This window comes from Pieris brassicae, chromosome 6 (assembly GCF_905147105.1).
Source record: "Pieris brassicae chromosome 6, ilPieBrab1.1, whole genome shotgun sequence".
In the NCBI taxonomy this organism is placed as follows: Eukaryota; Metazoa; Arthropoda; class Insecta; order Lepidoptera; family Pieridae; genus Pieris; species Pieris brassicae.
In genome coordinates this window covers 6,612,475-6,636,677 of record NC_059670.1, presented here as the reverse complement: position 1 = coordinate 6,636,677, position 24,203 = coordinate 6,612,475, and the positions used below count along the sequence as shown (strand labels likewise).

General features: G+C 32.5%; 1 protein-coding gene across 2 annotated transcripts in view; it reads left to right on the top strand.

The window, feature by feature from the left end:
- The window catches only part of LOC123711459, an 87,907-nt gene that overhangs the window by 21,745 nt on the left and 41,959 nt on the right, over positions 1-24,203 (top strand). For both annotated transcript variants that reach the window (XM_045664062.1, XM_045664063.1), the window contains 14 exons: positions 2,405-2,499; positions 4,013-4,136; positions 4,399-4,611; positions 4,875-5,045; positions 6,193-6,330; positions 6,679-6,811; positions 7,149-7,291; positions 7,564-7,738; positions 8,498-8,589; positions 14,398-15,821; positions 21,170-21,308; positions 23,401-23,514; positions 23,716-23,841; positions 24,069-24,170. In XM_045664062.1, coding sequence (XP_045520018.1) covers positions 2,405-2,499; positions 4,013-4,136; positions 4,399-4,611; positions 4,875-5,045; positions 6,193-6,330; positions 6,679-6,811; positions 7,149-7,291; positions 7,564-7,738; positions 8,498-8,589; positions 14,398-15,821; positions 21,170-21,308; positions 23,401-23,514; positions 23,716-23,841; positions 24,069-24,170 — 3,189 coding nt within the window. The remainder of the gene's footprint in view (positions 1-2,404; positions 2,500-4,012; positions 4,137-4,398; positions 4,612-4,874; positions 5,046-6,192; positions 6,331-6,678; positions 6,812-7,148; positions 7,292-7,563; positions 7,739-8,497; positions 8,590-14,397; positions 15,822-21,169; positions 21,309-23,400; positions 23,515-23,715; positions 23,842-24,068; positions 24,171-24,203) is intronic.

Here is a 24,203-nt window from a genome sequence, read left to right as displayed (position 1 = left end):
GCAATGTTAACCTAGTGAAGCGTGTGACACTCAATCTTCTAACTGTTCGAACCCCGGCAGCCCTTTAATATAATTTTCTTTCTCCGTGCGCAATTAAGTCTTCCTATAGTGAAGGGAAATATCTCAAGGGAACCGTCGTGACTTAGAAACTAATGAGACCGTATTTGGCTTTATATTCGCCCAGAAAGGACCTTATTAAATGATCTCATGTTGGTGATAATGTACAATAACTTAATAGATAGGTTAGATGTATTGGATGCTTCCTACAACAATGAGCTTTGTGAATAAATAGGTCATGACAAATGAATGAGAAATGCACAATATATTTTAATTGGAAAAAGTGTTTTCAATGCTGTACAATGTGGTTTTTATTTATTTAATATTGTTTTATATAGAATGTATCTTATTAAGCCAAGTGTGTTTTTACTAGTTTAAATCTAAATTATTATATTCTTAATACCGAGGGTGCAATTTAGTAAAGAAAAACATAGTTTGGACATCTATATCTCAAACCTAAACGACCACGCTTTTCACGGTTAGATAAAATTAAGATCAATAGTCATAATTTTTATTAAACTTCAGGAAAGTTCTTTGAAATAAAATCTTCGAAGCTCTTTCAATGTATCAAATATATAAATAAAAAATATTCTTATAAGTTCCTCTTTCTCGGTTATAATAAAAATGAATTACAGTTCGCACAGCAGTTCTATTTCATAAACAAAACGGATTTAGAGGAATGACGCAGTACGCGATTGTAATACGGGATCTGGGAAAACATTCATTCTCGGTTTGTGCGTTGTGTTTGTGGTGATAAGTGTTGGTGATTTGCTTATTGTTAGGAAGTGAATAAACAGTTTATTATTTTTGAGACACTTTGGAGCTTTATTTATGGCGAAAACTCGTAGTTTTATATTATATTATTTAAATAATAACCACGTAAAAAGGTATTATTGCAATTAAATATTGAAGTATTTATTTATTTTCAATTTAGCTTGGAGTGAGGATGTCGTGCCCTCATAGAATTGTATACGAGGTTGTCAGCTGAAACTGGCTGACTGACTGATTTCCTTATGCTCCCTTATAAACCTTCTCACCAAACACACCTTACCAGGATCCACCGATTCTGAATCGTCTCCTGTTTTCTAACACCATGTTGACACAAATTTATATCAGCTTTAAGAATAATGAGAAAGTTTAACGGTTTGATCACTAATGTTGCGTCGTTTAAGCTGTTTATGTTCTACATAGATAACTAACTGTAAGCTGCCGCTTGAAATATACCTTATTAAAAGTTAATTTAGAATATGAACAAGCAGACATTTAGCAACCTGAAAATAATGAACACCAATCTTAACACTCCACAAAGGATTATGAATGTATATGTACGAGTATGCCGAATAAATAATATTCGAACACTAATATGTAGTTAAAAAGGTGTAACAGTTTTTTAATGTTTGCTGTTACAATGTCTGTCCCTAATTAGCTTTCTTAATATCCTAAAGACTGATGTTGTATTGAAAGTATAGTAGTAGTAGTATTGAAAGTATTGTCATTACATAATTCTTTCCTAATAACATATTTTTAAATTATCCTTGTTCGGACAGGGACCAACTTCATTTTTAACTACGGCATAAAGAATTCATTTAAAATTATGCCGTGAATTTTCAAACAAAAGCCTGGCTGAAAAATCTTGCTTTGTTTTGAAAGTTATTCACTAAACTGCGTCGTTAGCGCGCCACTCGGTATTGTTCAAGATAATTTCAGGTACGGCGCTGAGGGACTTTTATTTTTATTTTATTTTTAAGGCCCCGGCAATCGCTAATAAATAAATAAAGTCATATATGAAGACAATTTATTCGAGCCCAACGTGTGTCCTACACGTTGGGCTCGAATCGGATTTGATAGCCAATATTTTTATTGATACGTATGTTTATGTGGCTGCATAGGTTTTTTCTTTATACGATTTCTTCAGTGAGCGCTTTTCTATTTCAGCAGGGGTTTCGACATGCGTCTCTCATCCTTGGGATAGTTAGTTCCCCGGCTGTGAACCAATGGACTGTCTGTCTGTCTGTTTTGTCTATGTGCCCATTTAACACTCGCTCGTACGGTGAAGGAAAACATCGTGAAGCCTTAGACTCAAAAAGTTGATAGCGTGTGTCAGGCAGAGAAGGTTGATCACCTGCTTGCCTATTAGAAGTAATCACGGAATAGAAGCAGAAATCCCAGACCTAGGCCTAAAATTTTATAAGTATAAAACATAATGCAGAATTTCAAAACAATTTCGCCAAGCATCAGTTTCATTAGGAGGCATTTCGAAACTGATAACTGTAAATTGATAGTAACCGTTAATATAATTGGGGCCCCTAGGTATCAAAGTACGTATCTGTAATTAAGTCTGTTACAGGTGGATGGAGTGTCGTTGCATGGAGTTACGAATCACCGCGCCGTCGCTTTGTTGCGAGACGCTAAAGGCCCCAACGTTAAATTGAAGGCCTTGAGGTAACTTTTCACTGCTTTTCATGACTTCTAACGACAACAACGAATAATTATTTTTAATCCGCTTGCTGAATAACGAATGTAACTGTTTATTATTAGTGTAGAATTCGATTAGACAAAAATATTTATATTGTTATATTCACAATTATAGAAATGCCTGGGGATGTTTAAATGTATTTGTGTAAAATATGCGTCTTTTGTTCTTTCATTATGGATGAAATCACAACAGTACAGAGTCGTCGATACATTACATTAATCAGCGAATAACATAGGTTATCGGACTTTTGAGTGAACTGACAATAGTTTTACTATTTTTTAGTTTTTTTATTATTACATAGTAAGCTTGTGTTTTCCAATAGTTATGTTTGTTTTTTATTGGTATGCAGGGTTCATTTCAGGTTACCTGTTAGGACAATTGTGTGTAAATACATTTTAAGTGGTTTATAAATGATTATAATAAACTAAAGAACGATGACATTCTGGTACTAGTTTTAATGCCCTACAAGATTTTTTAAAGGAAGCAAAAGTGAAACACCTTCATTTACTAAATATGAATGACTCTAAGTACATCTCCTATTAGATGAGGCAGCTCGTTATGATTAGTACTGCTTATTTCGTATACTTTAAATTGTGTTTTATCTTATGTTTATGTAATAACTTCACTTTTACAAACACTTTTAACTATCGTAAACAGATACAATAGTTACGTTAGCTAATGTAACCCATGATGAATATAGTGTTAAATTGTGGAACGTCATTCGATTTAAATTTACATTCATTGATGTTATATCGGGCGTTAGACATTTTACAGCTTTGCTTCGGGAAATTCTAAACAATTCCGTCACCTAATTTTAGAATAAGTATTTGCATTTGCAAGTATTATAGGTATACTTAGTCACTTAATAAATATGTTATAAGATTATTAATGAAATTTTATACTAAACGTTTAGCTAAAAATATGAATTATAGTATCTTTTGAAGGCTTCACTTATCAATTAAAATCGTAGTAAATGTACAAAATAAGGATTGGTTTTGCAGTGTACTCTCGCCTGGCACTGCAAAAAGATATTTGTTTTTATCTTATATTACGAACATATACTTCGTCTACATAAAACCCATACATACAATCTAGCATCCTAACACGAAAATTTAATGATATCTATATTTGTATAATAATAATCGTACTTTATAATATAAAAGCTCGTCTTAGCGTTGATAGAAAGGAAGTCCTAAGAAGCTCGGGGGTTAAGGCTAATAAGCATAGCGTGTTAGTAGTCGGATATGTTAATAAAATAATTCTACTACTACGGATATTTGAGTTGGCAACCACCTAATCAAATGTAGGATATGACGTTGCTAAACGAACAGCGTACTTTTAATGTACTTATAGTTTTAGATGTTGGTTACAAACCCAACTGTCATAACTTATTATGTCAACCTTGTTGGTAATAAAATCTGGAAGCAAAAATAGTTCAAACTACAAAGTTTTGTTGATGAATGTTTTTCTCGTATAAAGGTATCTACGTGGAGCGGGGTTTGAGAGGCTCCAGAAAGCGTTAGCTGCACAAGACGGCAGACGGTCTCCCATACCTCCCCCTAGTCCCTCGGTTACATCCCTTGCCAAATATAGTTTTAGTGTGGTAAGTAAAATTTTTTTCTTTAATTTAATTTATTTAAAAATTGAATCCAATGATGGAACATAATGTGGAGTTCCAAGAAGGTTAGATACGAAGTTTCACTAAACCTGTAAATCATAAGCACCAAAAGAGTATTCTTTATATACTATATGTAGCCAATACTGTAAATATCAACATAAGATAGTACCATTCCCTGAAAGCCGGCGTTGCTGATGTCCACGTGCGGCGCTTATTTCTTTAGCCCTTAAAAGAAGATCTTTTTCAGTACGACGAATCAACGGTGATAGAAGTAGAACCTGAGTCTGATATACAACCACATCTCCCTTCGCCAGCCTCTCCTTCGGAGGAAGCGGAAATAGTGATAGGAAGAGACGACGATATATCTGAAAGAGAGATTAGGAGGATACAGGACAAGTGGCGGGATGTGCTAAAGGATGAACCGGACTGGCCTGGCAATCAGTACCAGTATGACGTTATTGTAAGTCAAGTTTATTGGTTTTTATAGTACAACATTATTGTTATATGAAACGGTTGCGCAAGAACAGTACCAGAAATTTTGAGTGTCGATTGATGGATTGGACCTTTAGATCGTAGTTTGTAAATATTGCAAATTCATTATTAATTTTGCTCGGAAAGCACTGAAGATGCTTTTACTATGATGTCTGTATGAAACCTGAGACACAAAATATAAACCAAAGAAATATTCTAAGTTGTTAAATGGTTGGTTAATCTATATTCTAGGTTGGTTCAATAATAAAGGGAAAGGATAGTGGCCTAGGTATTTCCCTGGAGGGTACAGTTCGAGTCGTAGGAGGCAAGGAAGTGCAGGCGAGGCATTACATTAGGGCGATAGCTCCCAACGGGCCTGTCGCTAAATTAGGCATTTATCAAGTTGGAGATGAATTGTTGGAGGTACGTCTAAATTAATAAAATATGCTGGCAAACCACTTACGAAGATTGAAAGAAAACACTTTTTGACCGGATTGAAGCTATGTATTATTATAAACTTATAATTATTTTACATAATTTTAAATTATAAAATAAAGTAAATAGAGGACACCGTGAGTCGTTTATAAAAAAAAAACCCGCCATCTTTTAGTCGATATCAACTCCGGGGAAATAAATACAGATAACACAATTTTCTCTACAGCTGTGATACTTTTGAAATTCAACACCTTTTGTCTTCAGTCGAAACGTCGGAAAATTTGAAATTATGTAAAATAATTATAAGTTTAAAATAATACATAGCTTCAATCCGGTTAAAAAGTGTTTTCTTTCAATGTGTAAAAGCTATGTTAACAAAAGACAATACTACTTAACGAGATATTTTTATTTATAGTTTATATTATACGATGAGATAGAATTTTACCTTAACCATCTCAAATCTTATATCTATTATAACTCATGCTTCATTTATATACTGTGTAGAAAGGAGTTGAAACAAAAGATAGCAAAGAAAGGTTTTTATTTACTGAAAAGACTTTCAAAAAAGATTATAAATAAACAAGGCGTCGCAAGACTTTGGGACATCACGGGAAAGTAGCCTAAATATCGTATATAAGATATTTTGCTAAAAGAAAACTTTATTTTAATTTGTAAAGTAAGTATTTCTGCATTTATTGATTTTCTAAATATATCTTGTGTCGTCTGGGAATCGAACCGACTCAAATGTGATGTTTTTAATTATTTTCAATTTACATGAGAATGGACCAAAAATAATAATTCTTCTTAAATAACATACTATTTTTAAAGAACAACTTGCGATACCATATCTAAGATATTTTATTGTACTTTCCCTTGATGTCCCATAGTTTTGGGACGCCCTGTATATACATATTACATATAACTCTTCTGGGTATGTGTTTCTTATTACACTCGTTCCAACTGGCTGGTTTTGATAATATTTTTCTTGTCCAGTGCATTCGAGAATAGTTTCAATTAACAATTAGATGATTTTTCGGATGTGTGTACAAGGACTACGTCTAGTGTTGCATATTCGTAAGTAGGTCAAAAGCCAATTTAATTTCGTATAATATATATTTTCTCAAATGTATTAAAGGTCAACGGCTGGCGTGTACTAGGAGCACATCACGTAGAGGTCGTTACGAGATTGAGAGCTGTGACGTCACCCGTATTACTTGTCATTGTGCGTAAACGTAGCGAACAAGCTAATGGAATTGAACCTAGTTTAGCAAGGGTATGTTGTTATACAACTTGGCCACCTTCGAATTAGGCTAAAATTAACAGTAACGGAGTCCAAGAACAGAGATGTTCACATTGCAAAGCTATAGTTTTCGTGATACTGTATTTAATACGAAACAAATTACGTATTTTATGATGAATGGATAAATCATTTTAGCTTTGAAGATAAAAAAACAAAATTTAGAATAAAATATTATTAATGATAAAGTATTTTCTATGTTTTATGTATATTGAAAATACTAGTTCATAGCTGTATTAGATGTTCGTTTTTTTCGATAGTACCCTGCCATAGAAACCGTAAACCATAGAAATATTTAAGACATTTGTTCTTCTTAAATTTCAGGGTGGAGTTCTAGGAGGCAGTCTTCAAGACCTGCTCGCTCCACCTCAAAGACTGATAAAGGCGAAATCAGAAAGTTCAGTTGCGTCTTTATGCAGTGCTGCCACCGTGTTATCAGCTGGTCATGATCATGATGGTAAAGATATGTTGAAATATAAACATGATGTATAATTATAAATCCAAGTTATATTGAAGTACCTTATTGATTCCCGTTGTATTATAGATTTTTCGTAAGTCCTATGAAATCAAGAATAACATACTCGAAGTGATATTTGTTAAGTAACATTTTTTTCACAAAAATAGAAGGAATTTTTATGTCTCCATTAGCTACAGTTAATGTAACGTACCCCAATTCCTCCATTTTGAGTAGTTCATATGAAAACAAGGGTTCATACAACACTTGAACGAATAACATTGTTGGATTAAATAATACATAGCCCAAGCTAAAATGTATCTCCAAACTTTTCTTACAGAGTTTTGTTCGGACGAATTGGAACGGAACAGGTCTCGTTCACTGGAGCCCCTGAGCTGGTTAGCTATGTGGAGTGATCACATTGACTATATACAACTGCATAAGGAAGACCGGGGTCTCGGCTTCTCTATACTCGACTACTTGGTAAGTTAACCTTCACGTTTTTAATCCTCCTTAGTTTTATAGTTGGTTTCATACATATCTTGGGAATCTTCTCTTTAGAATTATGACATGATTAAAAGACACACATGGCTGATATCTGGGCTCTTACACTGTAGCTTGCAATAGCCATATACCGACAGCGTTTCATATCTTAAAAATGAATTTTTGTTCCGCGCGATATTTGGATCTATCATATTTCTGCAAGAGAAAATTAAATTAAGCAAGTAATCGAAGTATATTTATTTAATTTCCAGGATCCTTCAGAAGCCAACAGTTCGGTTATAGTGGTCCGGTCTGTAGTGAGTGGTGGGGCAGCTGCCTTGGACGGCAGACTCTCGCCCGGAGACAGGCTGATCTCTGTCAATGGTCAGGATATATCTCGGGCGCCATTGGCAGTTGCCGTGGCAGCCATTAAAAGCGCACCTAAAGGTAATCATACAACAAACGATATTTTTTTAATTCTCTGTGCGATGTGTTAATAATATTATTATTGATAATTCTATCAAATTAACAAAAGCAAGTGACAACTATTTGTAAGATAGTGTTTTTGTGTGTGACCATTACAATTAATTTAACCAAAACTGTTTAATTTTGAAACGTATATTTTATAAAGTAAATGAAGGAAATTAAAAGAATCTATCGTTATCTTATCTTTAATTTTATGGCATAAAGATTCGCAGTTATACAGATGTATATAATTGTTATTTGATAAGAAATTTAATTTTAGTATCAACACATTAGCAGTCTGTGTTCTATACACATTAAAAGATTGTGACATAGTAGTAGTGAATAACGTGTCTAATAAAAACAAATGTATAACAGTAAGTATTTATTAAAAAACCAATCCTAATCTATATCAATTATATTTAATTTATTTATATTATTCTACTCATATTAAAAGAAGATCAATCATAAGACTTCGTAGCAGCAGTCGCGCCTATCGCTTACCGATTTGGCAACCATAGTAGAACAGGAGGTAGAAGAAATAAAGTCATGATGTACACTACATTGCGTAAATCAAAATTTTTTGAAAGTTAATTTATTTTAGTTACGGAAGGAAAAACACATCTCATTTTTGATAAATTCTAAATTTCTCAATCCTAATCTAGTCTATAAAATATTTTTGCTTCAATGCATTCTCCATTCATCAGCACCAACAGCAACACGTAATAATAAATTTGTTTACAGGACTCGTAACAATAGGCGTATCGAAGCCTCTACCCTGTAGCACAGTAGTCGGTGGCGACAAAGCGAATGGATCTAGCTTTCAAAATAGCCAGGTAATTACGTTTTTTTAATAGATATTAATAGAGAGATAGATAATATAGTAACTTTACCTATACTTTTAAGATGAGGCATTGTTAAAACTATGCATTTTAAAGAAAGCATAAAGCTATACCTTAATTAACGATTCACTATTAAGTGTTTATCTAATTACGCGTTTCTTATACCATCATTCATTGGATGTTATTATAAAATTAAAAGTTTATTACATTATATTTCAACTATCAGCCGAGCAAAACAGTGGAAAACCCAAGCGTCAAGAAATTACAATCGCTATTTGACCGAGACGTAACATTGTTAGAGCGATTTTTTATTGCAATGTGTATGACAAATATTATAGAGAAATACTTCAGTTCTCTATCTGTATATATCTAATTGACATATGACATAATAATTTAGAAATAATTGATTAACGAATAAATATGTTTGAGCCTTATAGTGGGACAAGAAAACTTCACAGTTATATTACGAGTAGTTTATAACATTGGCCGCACCCTGAGTCGTCCATTGATATTTTAAATTATAGACTAATTAATTATAAATATTTAAACAATTAATCGGGACTGGAACGATCTTATTAAATGCCTGAGTCTATTTAAGCTTTTGTTTTAAAATGTTTATGGTCTTATATATTATCTTTTTTATATTTGGCATATGTTGGTTTCCGAAACGACTCCAAGTACGGCTGATCGAAATAATGATTTATTTTATTCTTTGAGGTCGGTAAAACGAAGTGAGTGTGTTAATTTAAGTGATAAGTGTTTATTTGTACACTCAAGGGAAACGTAAGTTACATTATATTTAAGCTTACTAACGCTTAGAGCAGTATTTCTCAATTTGCATGCATTTTCATAAATAAAACTAATTGTACAATAAAGGGACTAAATTACCGCTCTAAGATGGTTTACCTTAATTATTTGTGTTTCCCTTTAGTGTACAAATGCATGACCTAGATTAAGGCCAGTATCCATAGCATTCAGAATACGAAGCAGAATTGCTATCGAAGTAGAATAGTATTTTGTTTGGAGAACTTAAGAAACGATCGTTGGGTGGATTTGATACTAAACAGCTAAATGTATCGTTCGAATAAAAGTACGAATTCTAAAACACGCAACTCGGAAACTATATAAATTATACATAGCAATTCATTTTTCTTAGAAAATAAATCAGCCCTTGGAGTCCATAGTTAAATCTTACATCAACAAAACTGATACAATCCTTAAAACAAATTGGTATATGAAAATATATAACAGCATTTACAAATTTATAATTGATTACCATTGACAGCAGGAACATTGTTGTAGAAGTGTCTTGTTTATATATAAACCAAGAGGCAAGAGTATCCTACAATGGCATAGGCGTTGGGCAACAGGCAACTAGTAATATTATCACAAAACTTTAGGTTTCTATGCTTGATTGCTATATCTTTATATATTAAATGTATACATTTAAGATTATATTATGCTTTTATTTTCAGCGTTTGGAGTACTTGACGAAAGTCTTTCGCCTAATAATGTCACTACATCAAGACATAATGGAGCTGCAACTGCACTGTCAAAAGGCCATTGAACCCAACCACTATATGCGGAAACTACAATCTTAATGAAAAAACGTGCGTGGGCGACGTACACTGTAAAATGCAATTCAATGAATTAATTGGGTAATCCCTTATAAAAAACCTAAATATAACGAGGCCCAAATTCGATATTGTTTTTTCTATATCGAATTTTTATTGTACCATAAGGCACGAAGTAAGAAATTAGATATCGAAGAGCTACTACACACTCTAGATTATGAAAATTTTAATTTAGAACACGTTTTAAAACTTTTAATAGGAAACCAGTTTTTTGAGTGCATTTTGTTCTTTTTGAACATATATTTTTTGATTTCCACTCAATAGGCATAAAAACCCGTAGTGACTAATAAACATATTTGTAATTACTATTACTGTTATTTAATTGTCTATGGAAATTTGTTCAAAGAGTGATGATAGCTGAGTTTTCTCTTCAAATATGTCTTTCTATGTAGCTCGTGAAATGGTCTACACAGACAAGTTACTTTAATGGAACCTTCAAGAGTTAAAAGCACAATCTCATGAAACAATATAGTCTCAAAATCTGAAGATTGGATAGGATAGAAAAAGTGTAAAAACACGGCCAAAAAGCCGATCGCGTAGATATATAATAAATGATTAGGTAATAAAGTCTGTGCGTAGTCTGTTACGTGAAGTTTATACTTAAAACTCCGCTTCTAGGCGCCTCGACGCGCAACATCTATCTCAAGTATAACTAATCTCTAAAATTCAATGTTATGTCCTTATCACTCTAGTATTGCATAGCGAGACAAAATATTGCTTATACACGCCTTTGTCATACAACTGTAATATTTTCTGCAATATGTAGATTAAAAACAAAATTACTGCTTTTGTTTTTATTTCTATTACAAAGAAATTCCGGTTATTGATATCGGTTGAAAAGTTAAACTATTTAAAGACATATACTTGCAATTTTCTGTGTTTATAATTGTGTAGAGAATTTTGCATACCTTTTTGATCTCAATGTTGTAACTTACATAACCTTTAGGTTTAAAACCTATGGTTAGGTTGAACGTAACTATAGTAGGTTTAACTATATTAGGCATTTACTAAAATATTTTAAAATCAATGGGAATGGCCAACTGTTGAAGTAGATATATGTAGAAAATGAATCAAGTAAACGCTCAGAAGGATTTTTAATTTAGAAACAAATCAATTGAAGATGACACGTCCGTTACGTCCAAGCATCCGATTGGAAAATAAATCAAGCTCGTAAAGTAATAAAAGTTTAGGTTTAGCACGCAATCTTCAAAATGACATCAGGTGATGTTGTCTACACGCCATGATAATTAGAATTATTTAGAAAAAAAAACACTTTGTATGTATCTCCTTACTTATTACTTAAGGTTTATAATGTAATAATGTGTTAAATAATAATAAAAATGTAAAGCAATTATGTGATTACGTAACACGTAATTCAAAATTATACCAAATCATTTATTTATGTATACGTAATAATATGATAGGCAAAGGTGCATGCCATTCAGTGGTAGAGTATGCGAAGAAATTTAGATTATCTATGTATTCTTCCAAATAAATAATAATCATTTATCTATGGCAGAATAAAAACACTTTTCCTAGCTATTGCTTCTCACTCGTAGTATTAGATTCTTGGATCGATGTTTCTCTGACATACACGCGTTATAACTTAATGTAATAAAAAAATATGACAATTTATAGGTACGAATTTGAGTACATTCTTCGTAACAGTTGTGTAGCTATCTAGATTTGTGTTATATAATATATAGAGTTTAATTTAAGAAATTATAGATACGCATAAGTTTTGTCAAATCAATGAAGATTAGTACAGTTTTCCAAGTGTTTTAACAAGTACTCGTCGATATGAACTGGACATGGAAATGACGGTTATAGTTTACTTTACCTATGTTGAGACAATGCTCAAGGGTTTAGCAATAGGTTTTCCAAAAGAAATTGTTTACCAAAATGTACTATGGCATTTTGCTAGTCTTACCTAATCTTTGGCTATTAACCACTCACGTACAACAAAAGAATAAATAGTAGTTAAAAAGTTATGAATTGAAATGCAATGCTTATAAAATGCTGAAGAATATCTGCGACCCCTCCCTGCGACTAGTCGAGCGATGTTTACTCTTTGGGCGTTACGATTTACTACTATGAATGCCTCAGTGAGCAGAATGTATATCTTTGGCTATACACAATTCTGTTACCTTAACTATTTGAATTTTCGTATTGGTCGTATATGGAACAATGGCGTAAAATATTCATTCTTCTCTCACAAAACCATAATTTCCAAATTCATCTTGTATTAACATACAAGATGAATCCTAACTCCCTGAAGGGCTAACGCCCTAAGCGTTCTAAGAATCGTATCGTGTGTAAATTAAGAAACACGGAGAAAGGCTATAATAAAAATCATATTATTTTTTACATTTCATTCCGGGCGTGACATGCCATAAGAATATTTCTGTCCAAAAAGGCTTATCTCATATTATAATTGTGATTTTTGTCAATTGAGTGTATGTACTTTAACAAGTAATAAGAAAGGAGTTTGATAAGATTTAAAATATATAATACACGATATTAAATGTTAACAATAATACTTATATTATATGTCAATTTACCTAGAGTTAAATTAATAATTTTATTGTTGTAACGTATGATGTAAGAATAAAAAGAGCAGAGCTACCAATTAGTAGATATTCAACTACGCAAAATGTGTAAATTATAATACTTTCATTATTGTACATTGGGTACTCCTTGTGGATAGCGCAGTGGTGGTAATAACGTTTACGTAAGAAAGAGCCTCGATGTATGTACATCAGAACCCAGTCCTTTGCTATTCCGAGCCTGTTGTACCAATCGAAAAAACGTGCATACGTTATGAGATTTTTTTAGGTTTAGTTTAATAAGCGTTTATTTTTTTCGGTTCTACCAATATTTTAGTTGGTTGCTTTTGTGTTTTTTCCTTGCGATGAAATTTCTATGTTCTAATGTAATTTATGTGTATATGTGTAAAATTTGTAACTTCATATTTTCTTCTATTTATTACTTAATATATAATATAATCATATTATATTAGAATTTATAAATAATATCAAGTCAGGACCAATGCAATCACATCATAGGGCACCACCAGGGCAACACGGCAGGAGGTTCATCTGATGTTAAGTGATACTGCCCGCCCACGGACACTCACATTGCCAGGAGGCTCGCAAGTACGTTGCCGGTCTTTTAAGAAATGGTACGCTCTTTTCTTTATGGTCCCTGAGTCGAGTTAGTTCAGATCACATGGTGGTGGTGCGTGGCAAATATTGCTTTAAGAAACGCTCAGTTGTGGAAACACGGACATCGATGTGATACCGATTTGGTATGCTGCCCTGACGTCCGATGATGAAACTCAGCTGCTGGTATTTGTCCGAACAACTGAACTTATTTACTTGGGTTGAAATTCGAATCTATCATCCCGTTGGACGCTACGTATGTAGCTTCATAACTTGTTGTTTAATGTCTTCAACATAAGCAATTTACCTGTAAAAATACTATTCTACTTTTTATTCTTACACATTCGTATAAATGTTAGAATGGAATGATTATAGGTACTTTAACGCTGGGAAGCTTACAAAACATATCATAGTTCGTCATGAAATAAACATGAATGATTTAAGTATTAAATTATAATGATATTTTATGTAGTATATTATCTAAATGGACAAGTTATAGTGCACATATTTTTTAGCATATTTTTCTGTTAAAAAAACCGATTAGGTAAAATTGTGATATTTTTAATGTTTTTCTAAGTGTTTGTATATGTATTATTAGCTAAGGAGAACACCCTTTGTAAGAACTCATGTATTTAATTTTAATTTAAAATAATTTTTATAATGTTAACACATCGAAAAATCTTAATGTTGTAAAAAGAGCAATGCTATTATAGTTAATGTTATATAGTTGGGTGTTAAAATAAATGTTTTAAAATAAATTCTTTTATTTTATAATTATATAAGCTGTCATAATTTTAAGATCTCCTTTTGTTCTCCAAGCCCCGTGGAGCGAAAAATATTTTATGAAGATTGAATGAAACAAATGAGATCTTTTGTATAAAAGATCTCATTTGTTTCATTCAATCTTAAAAGTATTGTTCCATTCCATCGCTATCCTCAGTATTTTCGCTTTATTTCTAATATTTCATGGAAAATAACCTTGATATGTATTTAATTTATTCTGGCAGGAGTGCATCAATTCTTTAGCATCCGATGACCATACTGGAATGGATTCCTTCCACGAATGCTTGCAGGAATATGGCGAAGGGCTAGAAGTGGTACAAATATGTTTAGAACCAGAAGAAACTTCCATCAAAGATGAAGAATTGTCTGCATTAGTTGATTTAAGTACGGATTCTAATAATAAAGAAATCTTAAATGATAAACTTATAATTTCTATTGAAAATAAGGAAAATAAAGAAAAAGTTAATGGGATTGTTGAGTTTAAAACATCCAAATCAGATGAATCTTTAGATGACCCTGACGATATGACTATTATTGAAGACGAAGTAGTTACTGCCCCCAGAGAGCTTAATATTCGCAGTAAATCTGCTGATAGAAACGAAGTAAATGGGGAGAAAATGCTACTTAAACAGCAAAGTAAAGATATATCAACATCTGATGAAATGGTTTTTGCTGTAACACCGACGGGCTTAGAAAGAATAAGCTATGAAAAATATTGGAGTGAGTGTGATAAAGAAAAAAATAACGACGAAAGCTGGAAAGAATGCCTTAATTCCCCTAATGATGATACCTTGAGTTTTAACGATACTAAAATCTCCATCCAGGAAGGTCGCAATTCATTGCTATACATCGATCATGAAATCGATGGTTATGAGACATGTCTTGACGATGATTCAACGTCTATAAAATGTTTCACAAAAAACGGCCATAAAATAAACGGAGATCACGAGATCAAAGAGTGTGATAAACAAATTCAAATTGCTATTAGCAAAGACGATACCTGTGCTATGAGTAATGACGATCATTTCGATACAAACACTAAAGAAGATGCGTCGTCTTATCCATATGTGGAAGAACATATCATAAAACAAATGCAATCATTACGAATCGAGCCTCTTAACGTTAATATATGCCAGAGAAAAAAGAAGAGCCCTACAAAGCCGTCCAAGAATGAGCGTCGATGTATTGAGTATTATAACGATCAGGATGAATGTTTGAAAGAAATAAAGAGGAAGAAGCGGGAGGAAGAAGAGAGAAAATCTCAGGAAAAGCAATCATCTTTATTGGAGAAAAATAAAGGCATTTTGGAAAAAAAACTTCAATTAAAGAAAAAAGAACCAAGCGAGGAATCGACAGATGCAGAAACGTATGTGCCTGGATGCCATAAGTGCTTCTTGGAAAGTTATGCGTATGCTATTACCAAAGCGTATATTGAAGAGGCAAGTGCTTGTAAATATTGTGAAGTTATTAGAGATATGGGTGAATCTCCTAAAGTAATGTATAGACGGATGTCTGCTCCGGGTTTGCTAAACATGGATAGTCCAGGATCTGATACAGATAATAATGGACTGTTGATGGTACCTGGAGAACGAGGAAGACGGAAGTCCGCTGGGCCTTTTAAATTTCTAGTGCCTTCTCGAAGACCTAGGTAAGTATTTATAGAACATTTTTTGATATTTGTTATGATACACGTTTTTGATATAGAGTTAAAGATCCTTCTATCTAAACGTAATTTCATACTTTCTTTGAGTACATCATTTCTTAGTAATTATATATCAGTTCATGGTTGGCAATAACAAAATATTTTTCCCATGTGACCAGAGTCACTTCGACTAAATTAATTGTCATTCAACCAAGCTCTGGAGACCCATCCACTTACTAAAATTAACGTCAACTTATCTGCATGATCAGCGAATGCACGCGACTTTGTAAACTATATTATTTTCAAATAATTTTATAACCAAAATTAAGTTACTCTACCCCAGAAAAATAAAAAAATCAATAACGCTACAAGCTTCTTAGGTCTGGGCCTCAGATTTCTGTATATGTTTCATGATAATTTGTTAATCATATTGGAAAGTAAATGATCAGATCAGGAAATAGTCTTGCCTTAGACGGATAGTCTAAGGCAAGACTATTTCCTCACGATGTTTTCGTTCACCGTTCGAAGTAATGTTAAATGCGCACTTAGAAAGAAAATCCATTGGTGTACAACCGGGGATCGAACCTAGGACCCCAGGATAGTTTATATATTCCTGATATTTCTTTCAAATTCGATACCTAGTAAAGCGGGGTTACCCCGCTTAAACCAAGAATAATATTAAAGATAATATCGAATTTTATCGTCCTCATTTATAAACTGATTTTTCAACTAGTTTCTTAGGAACGGTACTAAGATTGAGGATTATATTTCATGAAACACAAGACCTGCCAACGAATAAACGAAATTGCTTACGACAATATTATTAAAACATCGCAATATTAATTAGCCTTGTAATTAATATTCTGTATTGACCCATACTATATAATAACAAATAGTTCGAAATTAAAACATATTATTCGAATATAAAACATTTTATGTTTTTTATTTAGTGCCGTTCAATTTTAATCTCACACGCATTTTAAAGTCGATGAACTTATGTCTGTATTTTTTTAGACTACATAAAATAATATTATGATACATACTGCTAGGCGTTTGTAGTGATGTCCACAAAGTGTCGATACCTAAACTCCTGTAAAACGTATGTTTTCTTGACTGAATATGTAATGCAAATTATAACAAAGTTAAAGCTAGATAATTATTAGTTTATAAAAAAAATTAAATGACCTTTGTACTTAAATATGCAAAAGGAAAATTCTCTTCATTTCAAACTATTAATTTGTACTAGTAACTCTATTAATAATAATAAAAATATTCTATTGAAAAAGAGCCTATTTTCGAATTAATTCCTTATTATATTAATTTATCGACACAGATAATAAACATCACTAAAGAAAATTGCTAATGCCCATAATTGAATTATGGTTAGCCGACCTCATTGCCCCATTATGAATTGTCAACTCGTGCACTTTTCACGTCTTATTTTTTGACAAGAATCCTTGATTTTTACAATCCCTTGCAAAGAAATGTAGTGTTGTTTTATTTCGATAAAGGAAAACGGTAAGTAATTTCACAAACAGGAATCCCCTAGGCTGAGTTTATATTTAAATGTTTGTTATAATAAAAATGCGTGATTTTATGTTTATGTATTTGTTATTTAGGAATATTTAAACCATATTATGTGACCTAAATTGTAGTGTAAAATATTTTCGATTGAGTTTCCTCTTCGAAGTTTATTTCGCAAACGTCAAACAAGTATAAAGTTTCCTTAGGTTATAAGCACTTGACCTGTTTTATTTTGTTATATTAAATACCCGTTAAACTAAAATGTGAACAGTAACTAAATGTAACCCTTAACCTTAAATGCGTACACTAAACAGCCGACCTTTAGATATATTTATCAAATACAATCAAGTAGATTTTATCACCATACTTAAGATATTTAGCCAATATATCTTGAACTATTACATCTTGAACACAAATACAATGATCGCATTAAGTTGAAACCTTACTAACAAGCTTACTCATTGATTTTTACTTACGTTTATTTTTATAGAACTATTCTTAACAGTAAATATACTGCGCGCCATATATTTTCGATTCAAATTTAGAAACGGTAAAAAATCCAGAATTTTCTAGCTAACATCAGCAGCAAACAATTTTACATTTTCATGCATAAATTATGTTCGTAAACAGAACCTTTTCCACGAAGCCTTTTTCTCGATATTCCGTCGCGACAAAAAAGCAATTTATGAATTAACATTCATCTAAAATGAAATATGGTTCTGAAATTCACAATAATTTACATAGCCAGCATATAGCTATATTATTTATATAAATTGGAGTAAATAAGCCTTAAGAGGCACCTGGCATCTTGAATTTACATTCTGACCTGGATTTCTGAAAGTTTCAATTCACACTTTTCCATTTCCTTTAAGATTAGCATTTTCGCGCCATTTTATCTGTCTGGGTTCTATTTTATAGCATTGTACTTAGAAATAAGTTTCCATACATAATGTATTATGAAATAAGTTTTCCTTCTTATATTATTAAACGTACCTGGTTAATTCTGCAAGCTTAATTTGAGAAATAAAAATATCCATCCTTTACAAAATATGCCTTACCCTAACAGCAGCAATCCCAATTATATGTTTTTGTCTTCTTTAGTGAGCAGGCCTAGTAACTTTAGTGTGCGGATACCTGAAGTCGTAAGTTCCATCCCCAGCAATCCACTTTTTTTCTACTTAATAGGTAACTATTATATTGACAAATAGTCATGAAACAGATACATATCTGAGGCCAAGACCTAAATAGTTTGTAGTGCATAAAATATGTGTACCATCTAAGAATTTAAATAAATAATATTCTAATTCCATATTCTCTGAACGACCAGTTTTTGGTCGCTCTAAACATTGTACTTAGCGTGATCAGATACACGACCAACAATTCCCTGTAAATGGGCCGTAGATTGTTAATCTTTAATCTCTGACATACACCATTAAATGAACAGTTCAATTCAATTCATTTTTATCATAAGATTAAACATTCGTTCGGGCCCTCACAACCCACGAGAAGAAATTACAAAATAAATATAGTGTTCCAACCGGGAATCTATATCCCCGTGATCATGGTCCTTCAACGACAACGCTAACAAGCCCTCTCCAAATTTAACTAAGGTATTTACTAAATCAAGTTTATTTCGACGGTTTTTAAAAAAATCGTATATTTCTGAATATACGCGTCTGAAATAAATTGTCTCGTCTGTATATCGTTCTTCAAATGCCTTAGCACTTTCAGTAAACAAATAAAAGAGCAATAGACAGATAGAAATGTAAGATCAAACTCATAGAAGCATCCAGCTGTTAAAATTATCCGCTTAGCGGAGCGCGTTAATACCTGCTTGTTTCATAGGAATTGTTAATTTGTGCATAGATACTTTGAGAGGGCAGATTCATTAAATTTTCAAACGTATTTAGATGATATTTTCTTTATATTACATTTACCCATTAAACCTGTGTAATTTTGAAGCTTACTAATATTATAATAATAGGTCTCTGTTTAGACTCTGTTAATGAAACGGTAATTCTGAATTTGGTTAATTCTAAAAATAATATAATGAAACTAAAAATGTTACTAACATTTAGTTCATTTTACATTTGATTGTATCAACTGGATAACTGTAAAGTAGGGTTCGATTAACCCTGGCCGCTGGATCTCTGGCTGGGAACCATTAGATATTTCTTTCTATATGCGTAAATTGACTTACTCGTATACCATTGTGAGGAAATCGGTATATCGTTAGATCCAAAAATCGATGACGTGTATGATTCAAATAGGACAGATTAATATCAGCAGGAAAGTAAGGTCGCGATCTATAATTCGTTGTAACACACTGGATTGTGCAGTACATTTCCTATTATTTATTTGTTTTTTATACAACTTAACTATGACATAGTAAATGTGACCCGGCTTTCTCTGGATTACAATCACATTCGTCTCATTCTCGTAAAACGATTATCTTGTTAGTACAATAGAATTACACGCCCATTATACTAATTGTAATCAAGAATTTTCCTATGTTTTCATTGTTTTTACAATCTGTTGACATAGTTCCATAATTTTCGTTATAAATAACGCATTGAATACATAAAATGGCTAGTTTTTATGTGAGGAAGTGGCTTCATCGCTTTCAACTATTCAATTCTTATGGTTTCTCTTCTGCTACTATTTATAAAAGATATAAGATAATATGTTTACTACATAGCTGCAAGCCAGCATATACACACATAGACAGTTCTTAAAATTACGAATTAGATCTCGTTTTTTCGTAAACTAATATTAAAAATCTTTGAATTGATTTAGCGCCTACATCCGGCTCCTGTAAATAGAAATAGATGTGTCGAAGTAGAAGAGATATAACTTTGAATTTACGACTCACCCATACTAATTTTTGTTGTAGAAACTACCCTTTCTTCGAATTAAATTCAAAGTCGTGTGTCATTCTCTAAAACAAAACTATCAGACAGAGCATTGACATTGCCACTGAACTGGGTTTGGCCCAGACATGTGCATTCAACCTGGTGTATCTAGATAAACATAAGACCAAAATTCAAATGTTTCGTAGATTGACAGTAGTTGAAAACATGCATTGTGGGTGTGCTCACTCAGTTATGTCGCGTTAAGTGATTGAACTGTGGCGTCCTGTACACTCAGCTGCACTATTTTATACTAAATATCCTTTTAGTAAACACAATAATTTATTATAACCTTGAATTTCGTTCGTTTGGACTAGATGACTGAAGAACAAATTTTTGCAGTTCTGTTATTTATTTAATGAAGAATACACATATGTTAACACAATGCATACATTACACGATAACTTCAAAATAAACACCTATAACTTATTGCCTTAATGCCAATTATATGCCATAATTTAAAAAAAAAAACAATGAACATGAAAGAAGATATTCTAATGTTCATCATTAGGCATGGTTTGTTATGAAAGATATAATGTATAAAAATGTTTCCATGTGATTTCCCTGTATTTAATCTAAAATATTTAATTATGTTCGTGACTGTACATCATTGTGTTTCTACGGGAAGGTTGGCTGAATCCTCTGAATAAGTTTTACGTTTTCAATTTAAATCGCTTCATTCTGTACCTAACAATAGGAAACGATCCTTATTTTTGTCTATAGAATATGTTTTTCGACAATTAATTCAATCGTTTTTTCAATTGTTTTTTTTTGTGTTTTAACTGTGAACTATCATAAAACAAAATATATTTCTTTCAAATAAAACCACTTATCTTAGTTTGTAGGTTTTCCAGTTGAAAAGCACTAGTTCAAACATATTGTAGTTTACTACGTTAAACCAATAATTTATGTTTATTATAGCTTTGTACCAAATATGACGGTGACAGTATCACCAGAGCGTCGTGACGGCGCTTCCGCTCAACGCTGGGGCCCGCCACGACGGGTAACGTTGAAGAGGGGTCCCGGGGCCCCACTTGGAGTCAGCATCGTTGGAGGAAAGGTAAACTTTTTAATATTGATTCAGTCTGATCATTTTTTCAAGAATCAAACTAGATTTCAGGCGTCAGTAATATGTGGGAGTAGTGCCTAAGCGTAAAACTTTCAACATAATGTGTTCTGGTGTTAGTTTCAAAGTTCAAACCAATGCATTTTTAAGACGATATTACTAAGAAAACTGATCTTAAACCCAGGTTTTGGGAGGTCATACATGTAAATTTGTTTCGTCGCGCATATATCTATATCCAGATGGGTGATAAAAGTATTTCAATTTACATTAACAAAATTATAATTGTATGTTGTATTTTTTATCAGATTTTTTTCGGAAATCGCAGACTCGTTACACAGCTATCTCCCAACATTGCGGGAACCATTGCCTAAATCCACGATTAACCAGAGTTTATGTCCCCGTAATAAATCTGCCCATATTCCTACGTTTGTTTTTCTGAACGTAAAGACGTCGTAAATAATCTCGGATAACGATGCCAAAATCATTTTCGATATAAGGCCTTTTCTATTCGCTAATTTAACAAAATTGGGTCACGTTAGGATTTGATTACTCATTTACTATGATAACTTCATAGTTTGTTGTATTAATTCAAGAACTTAACTTATTTTTACGAAGTTAAAAAATTGAGGTTAGGAGAGTCAAAGGTTGCTCTTACAATAAATATGATATAAAAATATAACATTATTTTTCTAGGTTAATGAAATTAATTGTGTATTATTATTTATATACATAAAGTCTACACTTTTATTATAACGAGGATTTGTTTATTTGCATGGGCTCCAAAACAACTGAACTAGTTTAAACAGAATCCAACATTTTCATGATGATGAACATTGGCAATAGAATATTTAAAAAAGTTGTAAGAAAACTTAGATAGTGTAACTTAAATTGTAAAAAAAAGAAAAACCCCTATATGACGTACGCTGTTAAAACTATTGAAGATTTTGCAAAATGATGTACTACAGTTTGGTAGAAGACATCAATAAACTTATCTACTAAAGAGTCTGCAATACCATGTTTTTTTTTTAAATTTAAACTTTATTTTCGGTACGCTTTAAGCTATAAAACATTATGCTACTACCGCATTATTGAAGCGAAATCACAGCTAACATACTAGATGTTAGCTGTGATTTTGTTAGTTGTGTTACGAAGTGATCGGATAGAAAACGCCGTAGATCTCTTTAAGGGTATATTTTTTAATAAATCAACGAGGAATTTGTTTACACTAATGCCGTACATTATACGCAGTTATACACTAATTATCGTACACAAAATACTGTCACAAATTACTTTAACTACGCGCAATTTAAACAGTACTTTATCACTTGTCTTCACTATTCGCACTTTCGAAGTTAATCTTTTGGAATCGCACTCGAAACATAATTAATTTGTCGCGTTTCGGCTCGCTTATATATCCTTGACAAAAATCTTGAAGGATGTTCGAGAACTTTTTAGGCAGGATTGGTACTGAGAAGTGGTGACACATTGCTCCTCCCTTGTCTCACTGTTCAGTCTGGGGGAAGGTTGCGATATTTTATTCTCTTTCGCGTATTATTCAGTACTAGTCCCCCCACACATAGAAAATTCAAAAATCTAGAATAGTCCTGAAAACGGGTTTCCTGAAAACTTTACCACTCGACTAAACTTGTTCTGAAAGAGCCTGATAACGAGGGTAATATTATGCAATTTACAATAATTATCTAATATGTGATAGAGCCTCTCATAAGACGGTCATAAATCATATTTCAGCTTGTTGAAAACGACAAGAACGGTAAAACGACAAAAATGGTATTAAAATTTCGAACACAAGTTTCGAACTAAAGTATAAAGACGCCTTTTGAAATATCCGTAAAATATCTGAGTGCTTAGAGTAGCTGCATCATATCTATAATATTTTGATGAATAAGATTTAATGTATTATACAAGAAGATTGATGATATTCGAAAAAGATGATATGTGAGACCCGAGGTTCCTTTTAAAATGTCAGATTCAAAATTTATTTTCTTCTTTATATCTTTCAAATGGGTGTCTAACTTTTAAGATAATCTGTTCTAATGATTAATCACACACATCACATTTGCCCCAGGTTGACATAATATCGGGGCGCGATGATGCAAACGGAAATGATAAGGGAATATTCGGCATCTTCATCAAAAATGTCGTCGCAGGAAGCCCGGCTGGAAAGTCTGGTGAATTGAAAGTATGGCCATTCTATTTATTACATTAAATTTGATTAGATTACTGTAATTATATTTTTATGACTGTTTCTAAAAGTCAGATCGTAGACTTGTCCATTATTTGAAAGCGTTCTTATATTCGTTCAAATTTTTCCAAAGATATTGAGGTCTTAAGACCTGAATAAACAAAATTTAGAGATAGTAATTAAGTATCTTTTACGTAGGCTGGTGATAGAATATTAGAAGTGGATGGAGTCTGTGTTAGAACAGCACAGCATGAGCGCGCCGTGCAACTGATTAAGGCAGCTGGCTCCACCGTCACTCTGACTGTCCAGAGTTTGATGACATGGGTTTGTATGAAATATATGATAAGATTTGTTGAACTTCCTATGATTAGCAATAACTATGTTTAATATAAATGTATTTTCAACGATTAATATAGCCGTTTAGATTTACTGTGTCTGTCCTAATTAATATACTTTTGAATTGTTTTTTGAATATACCACCTCTTATCTACAATATTTTTGTTTGTGGCCTTGTTTAAATAATTTTAGTCATAACATTGTCTTATTCTTAGAATACGTCATCCTCGGACACTTCTCCGCCTGCAGTGGCACCCAGGCCGTCGATGAAAAAGCGGCCAGCACCGCCTGCACCGCAGCAACACCACGATATCAAGGTGTCAACATATTTTGACTACGTACTGTTACAT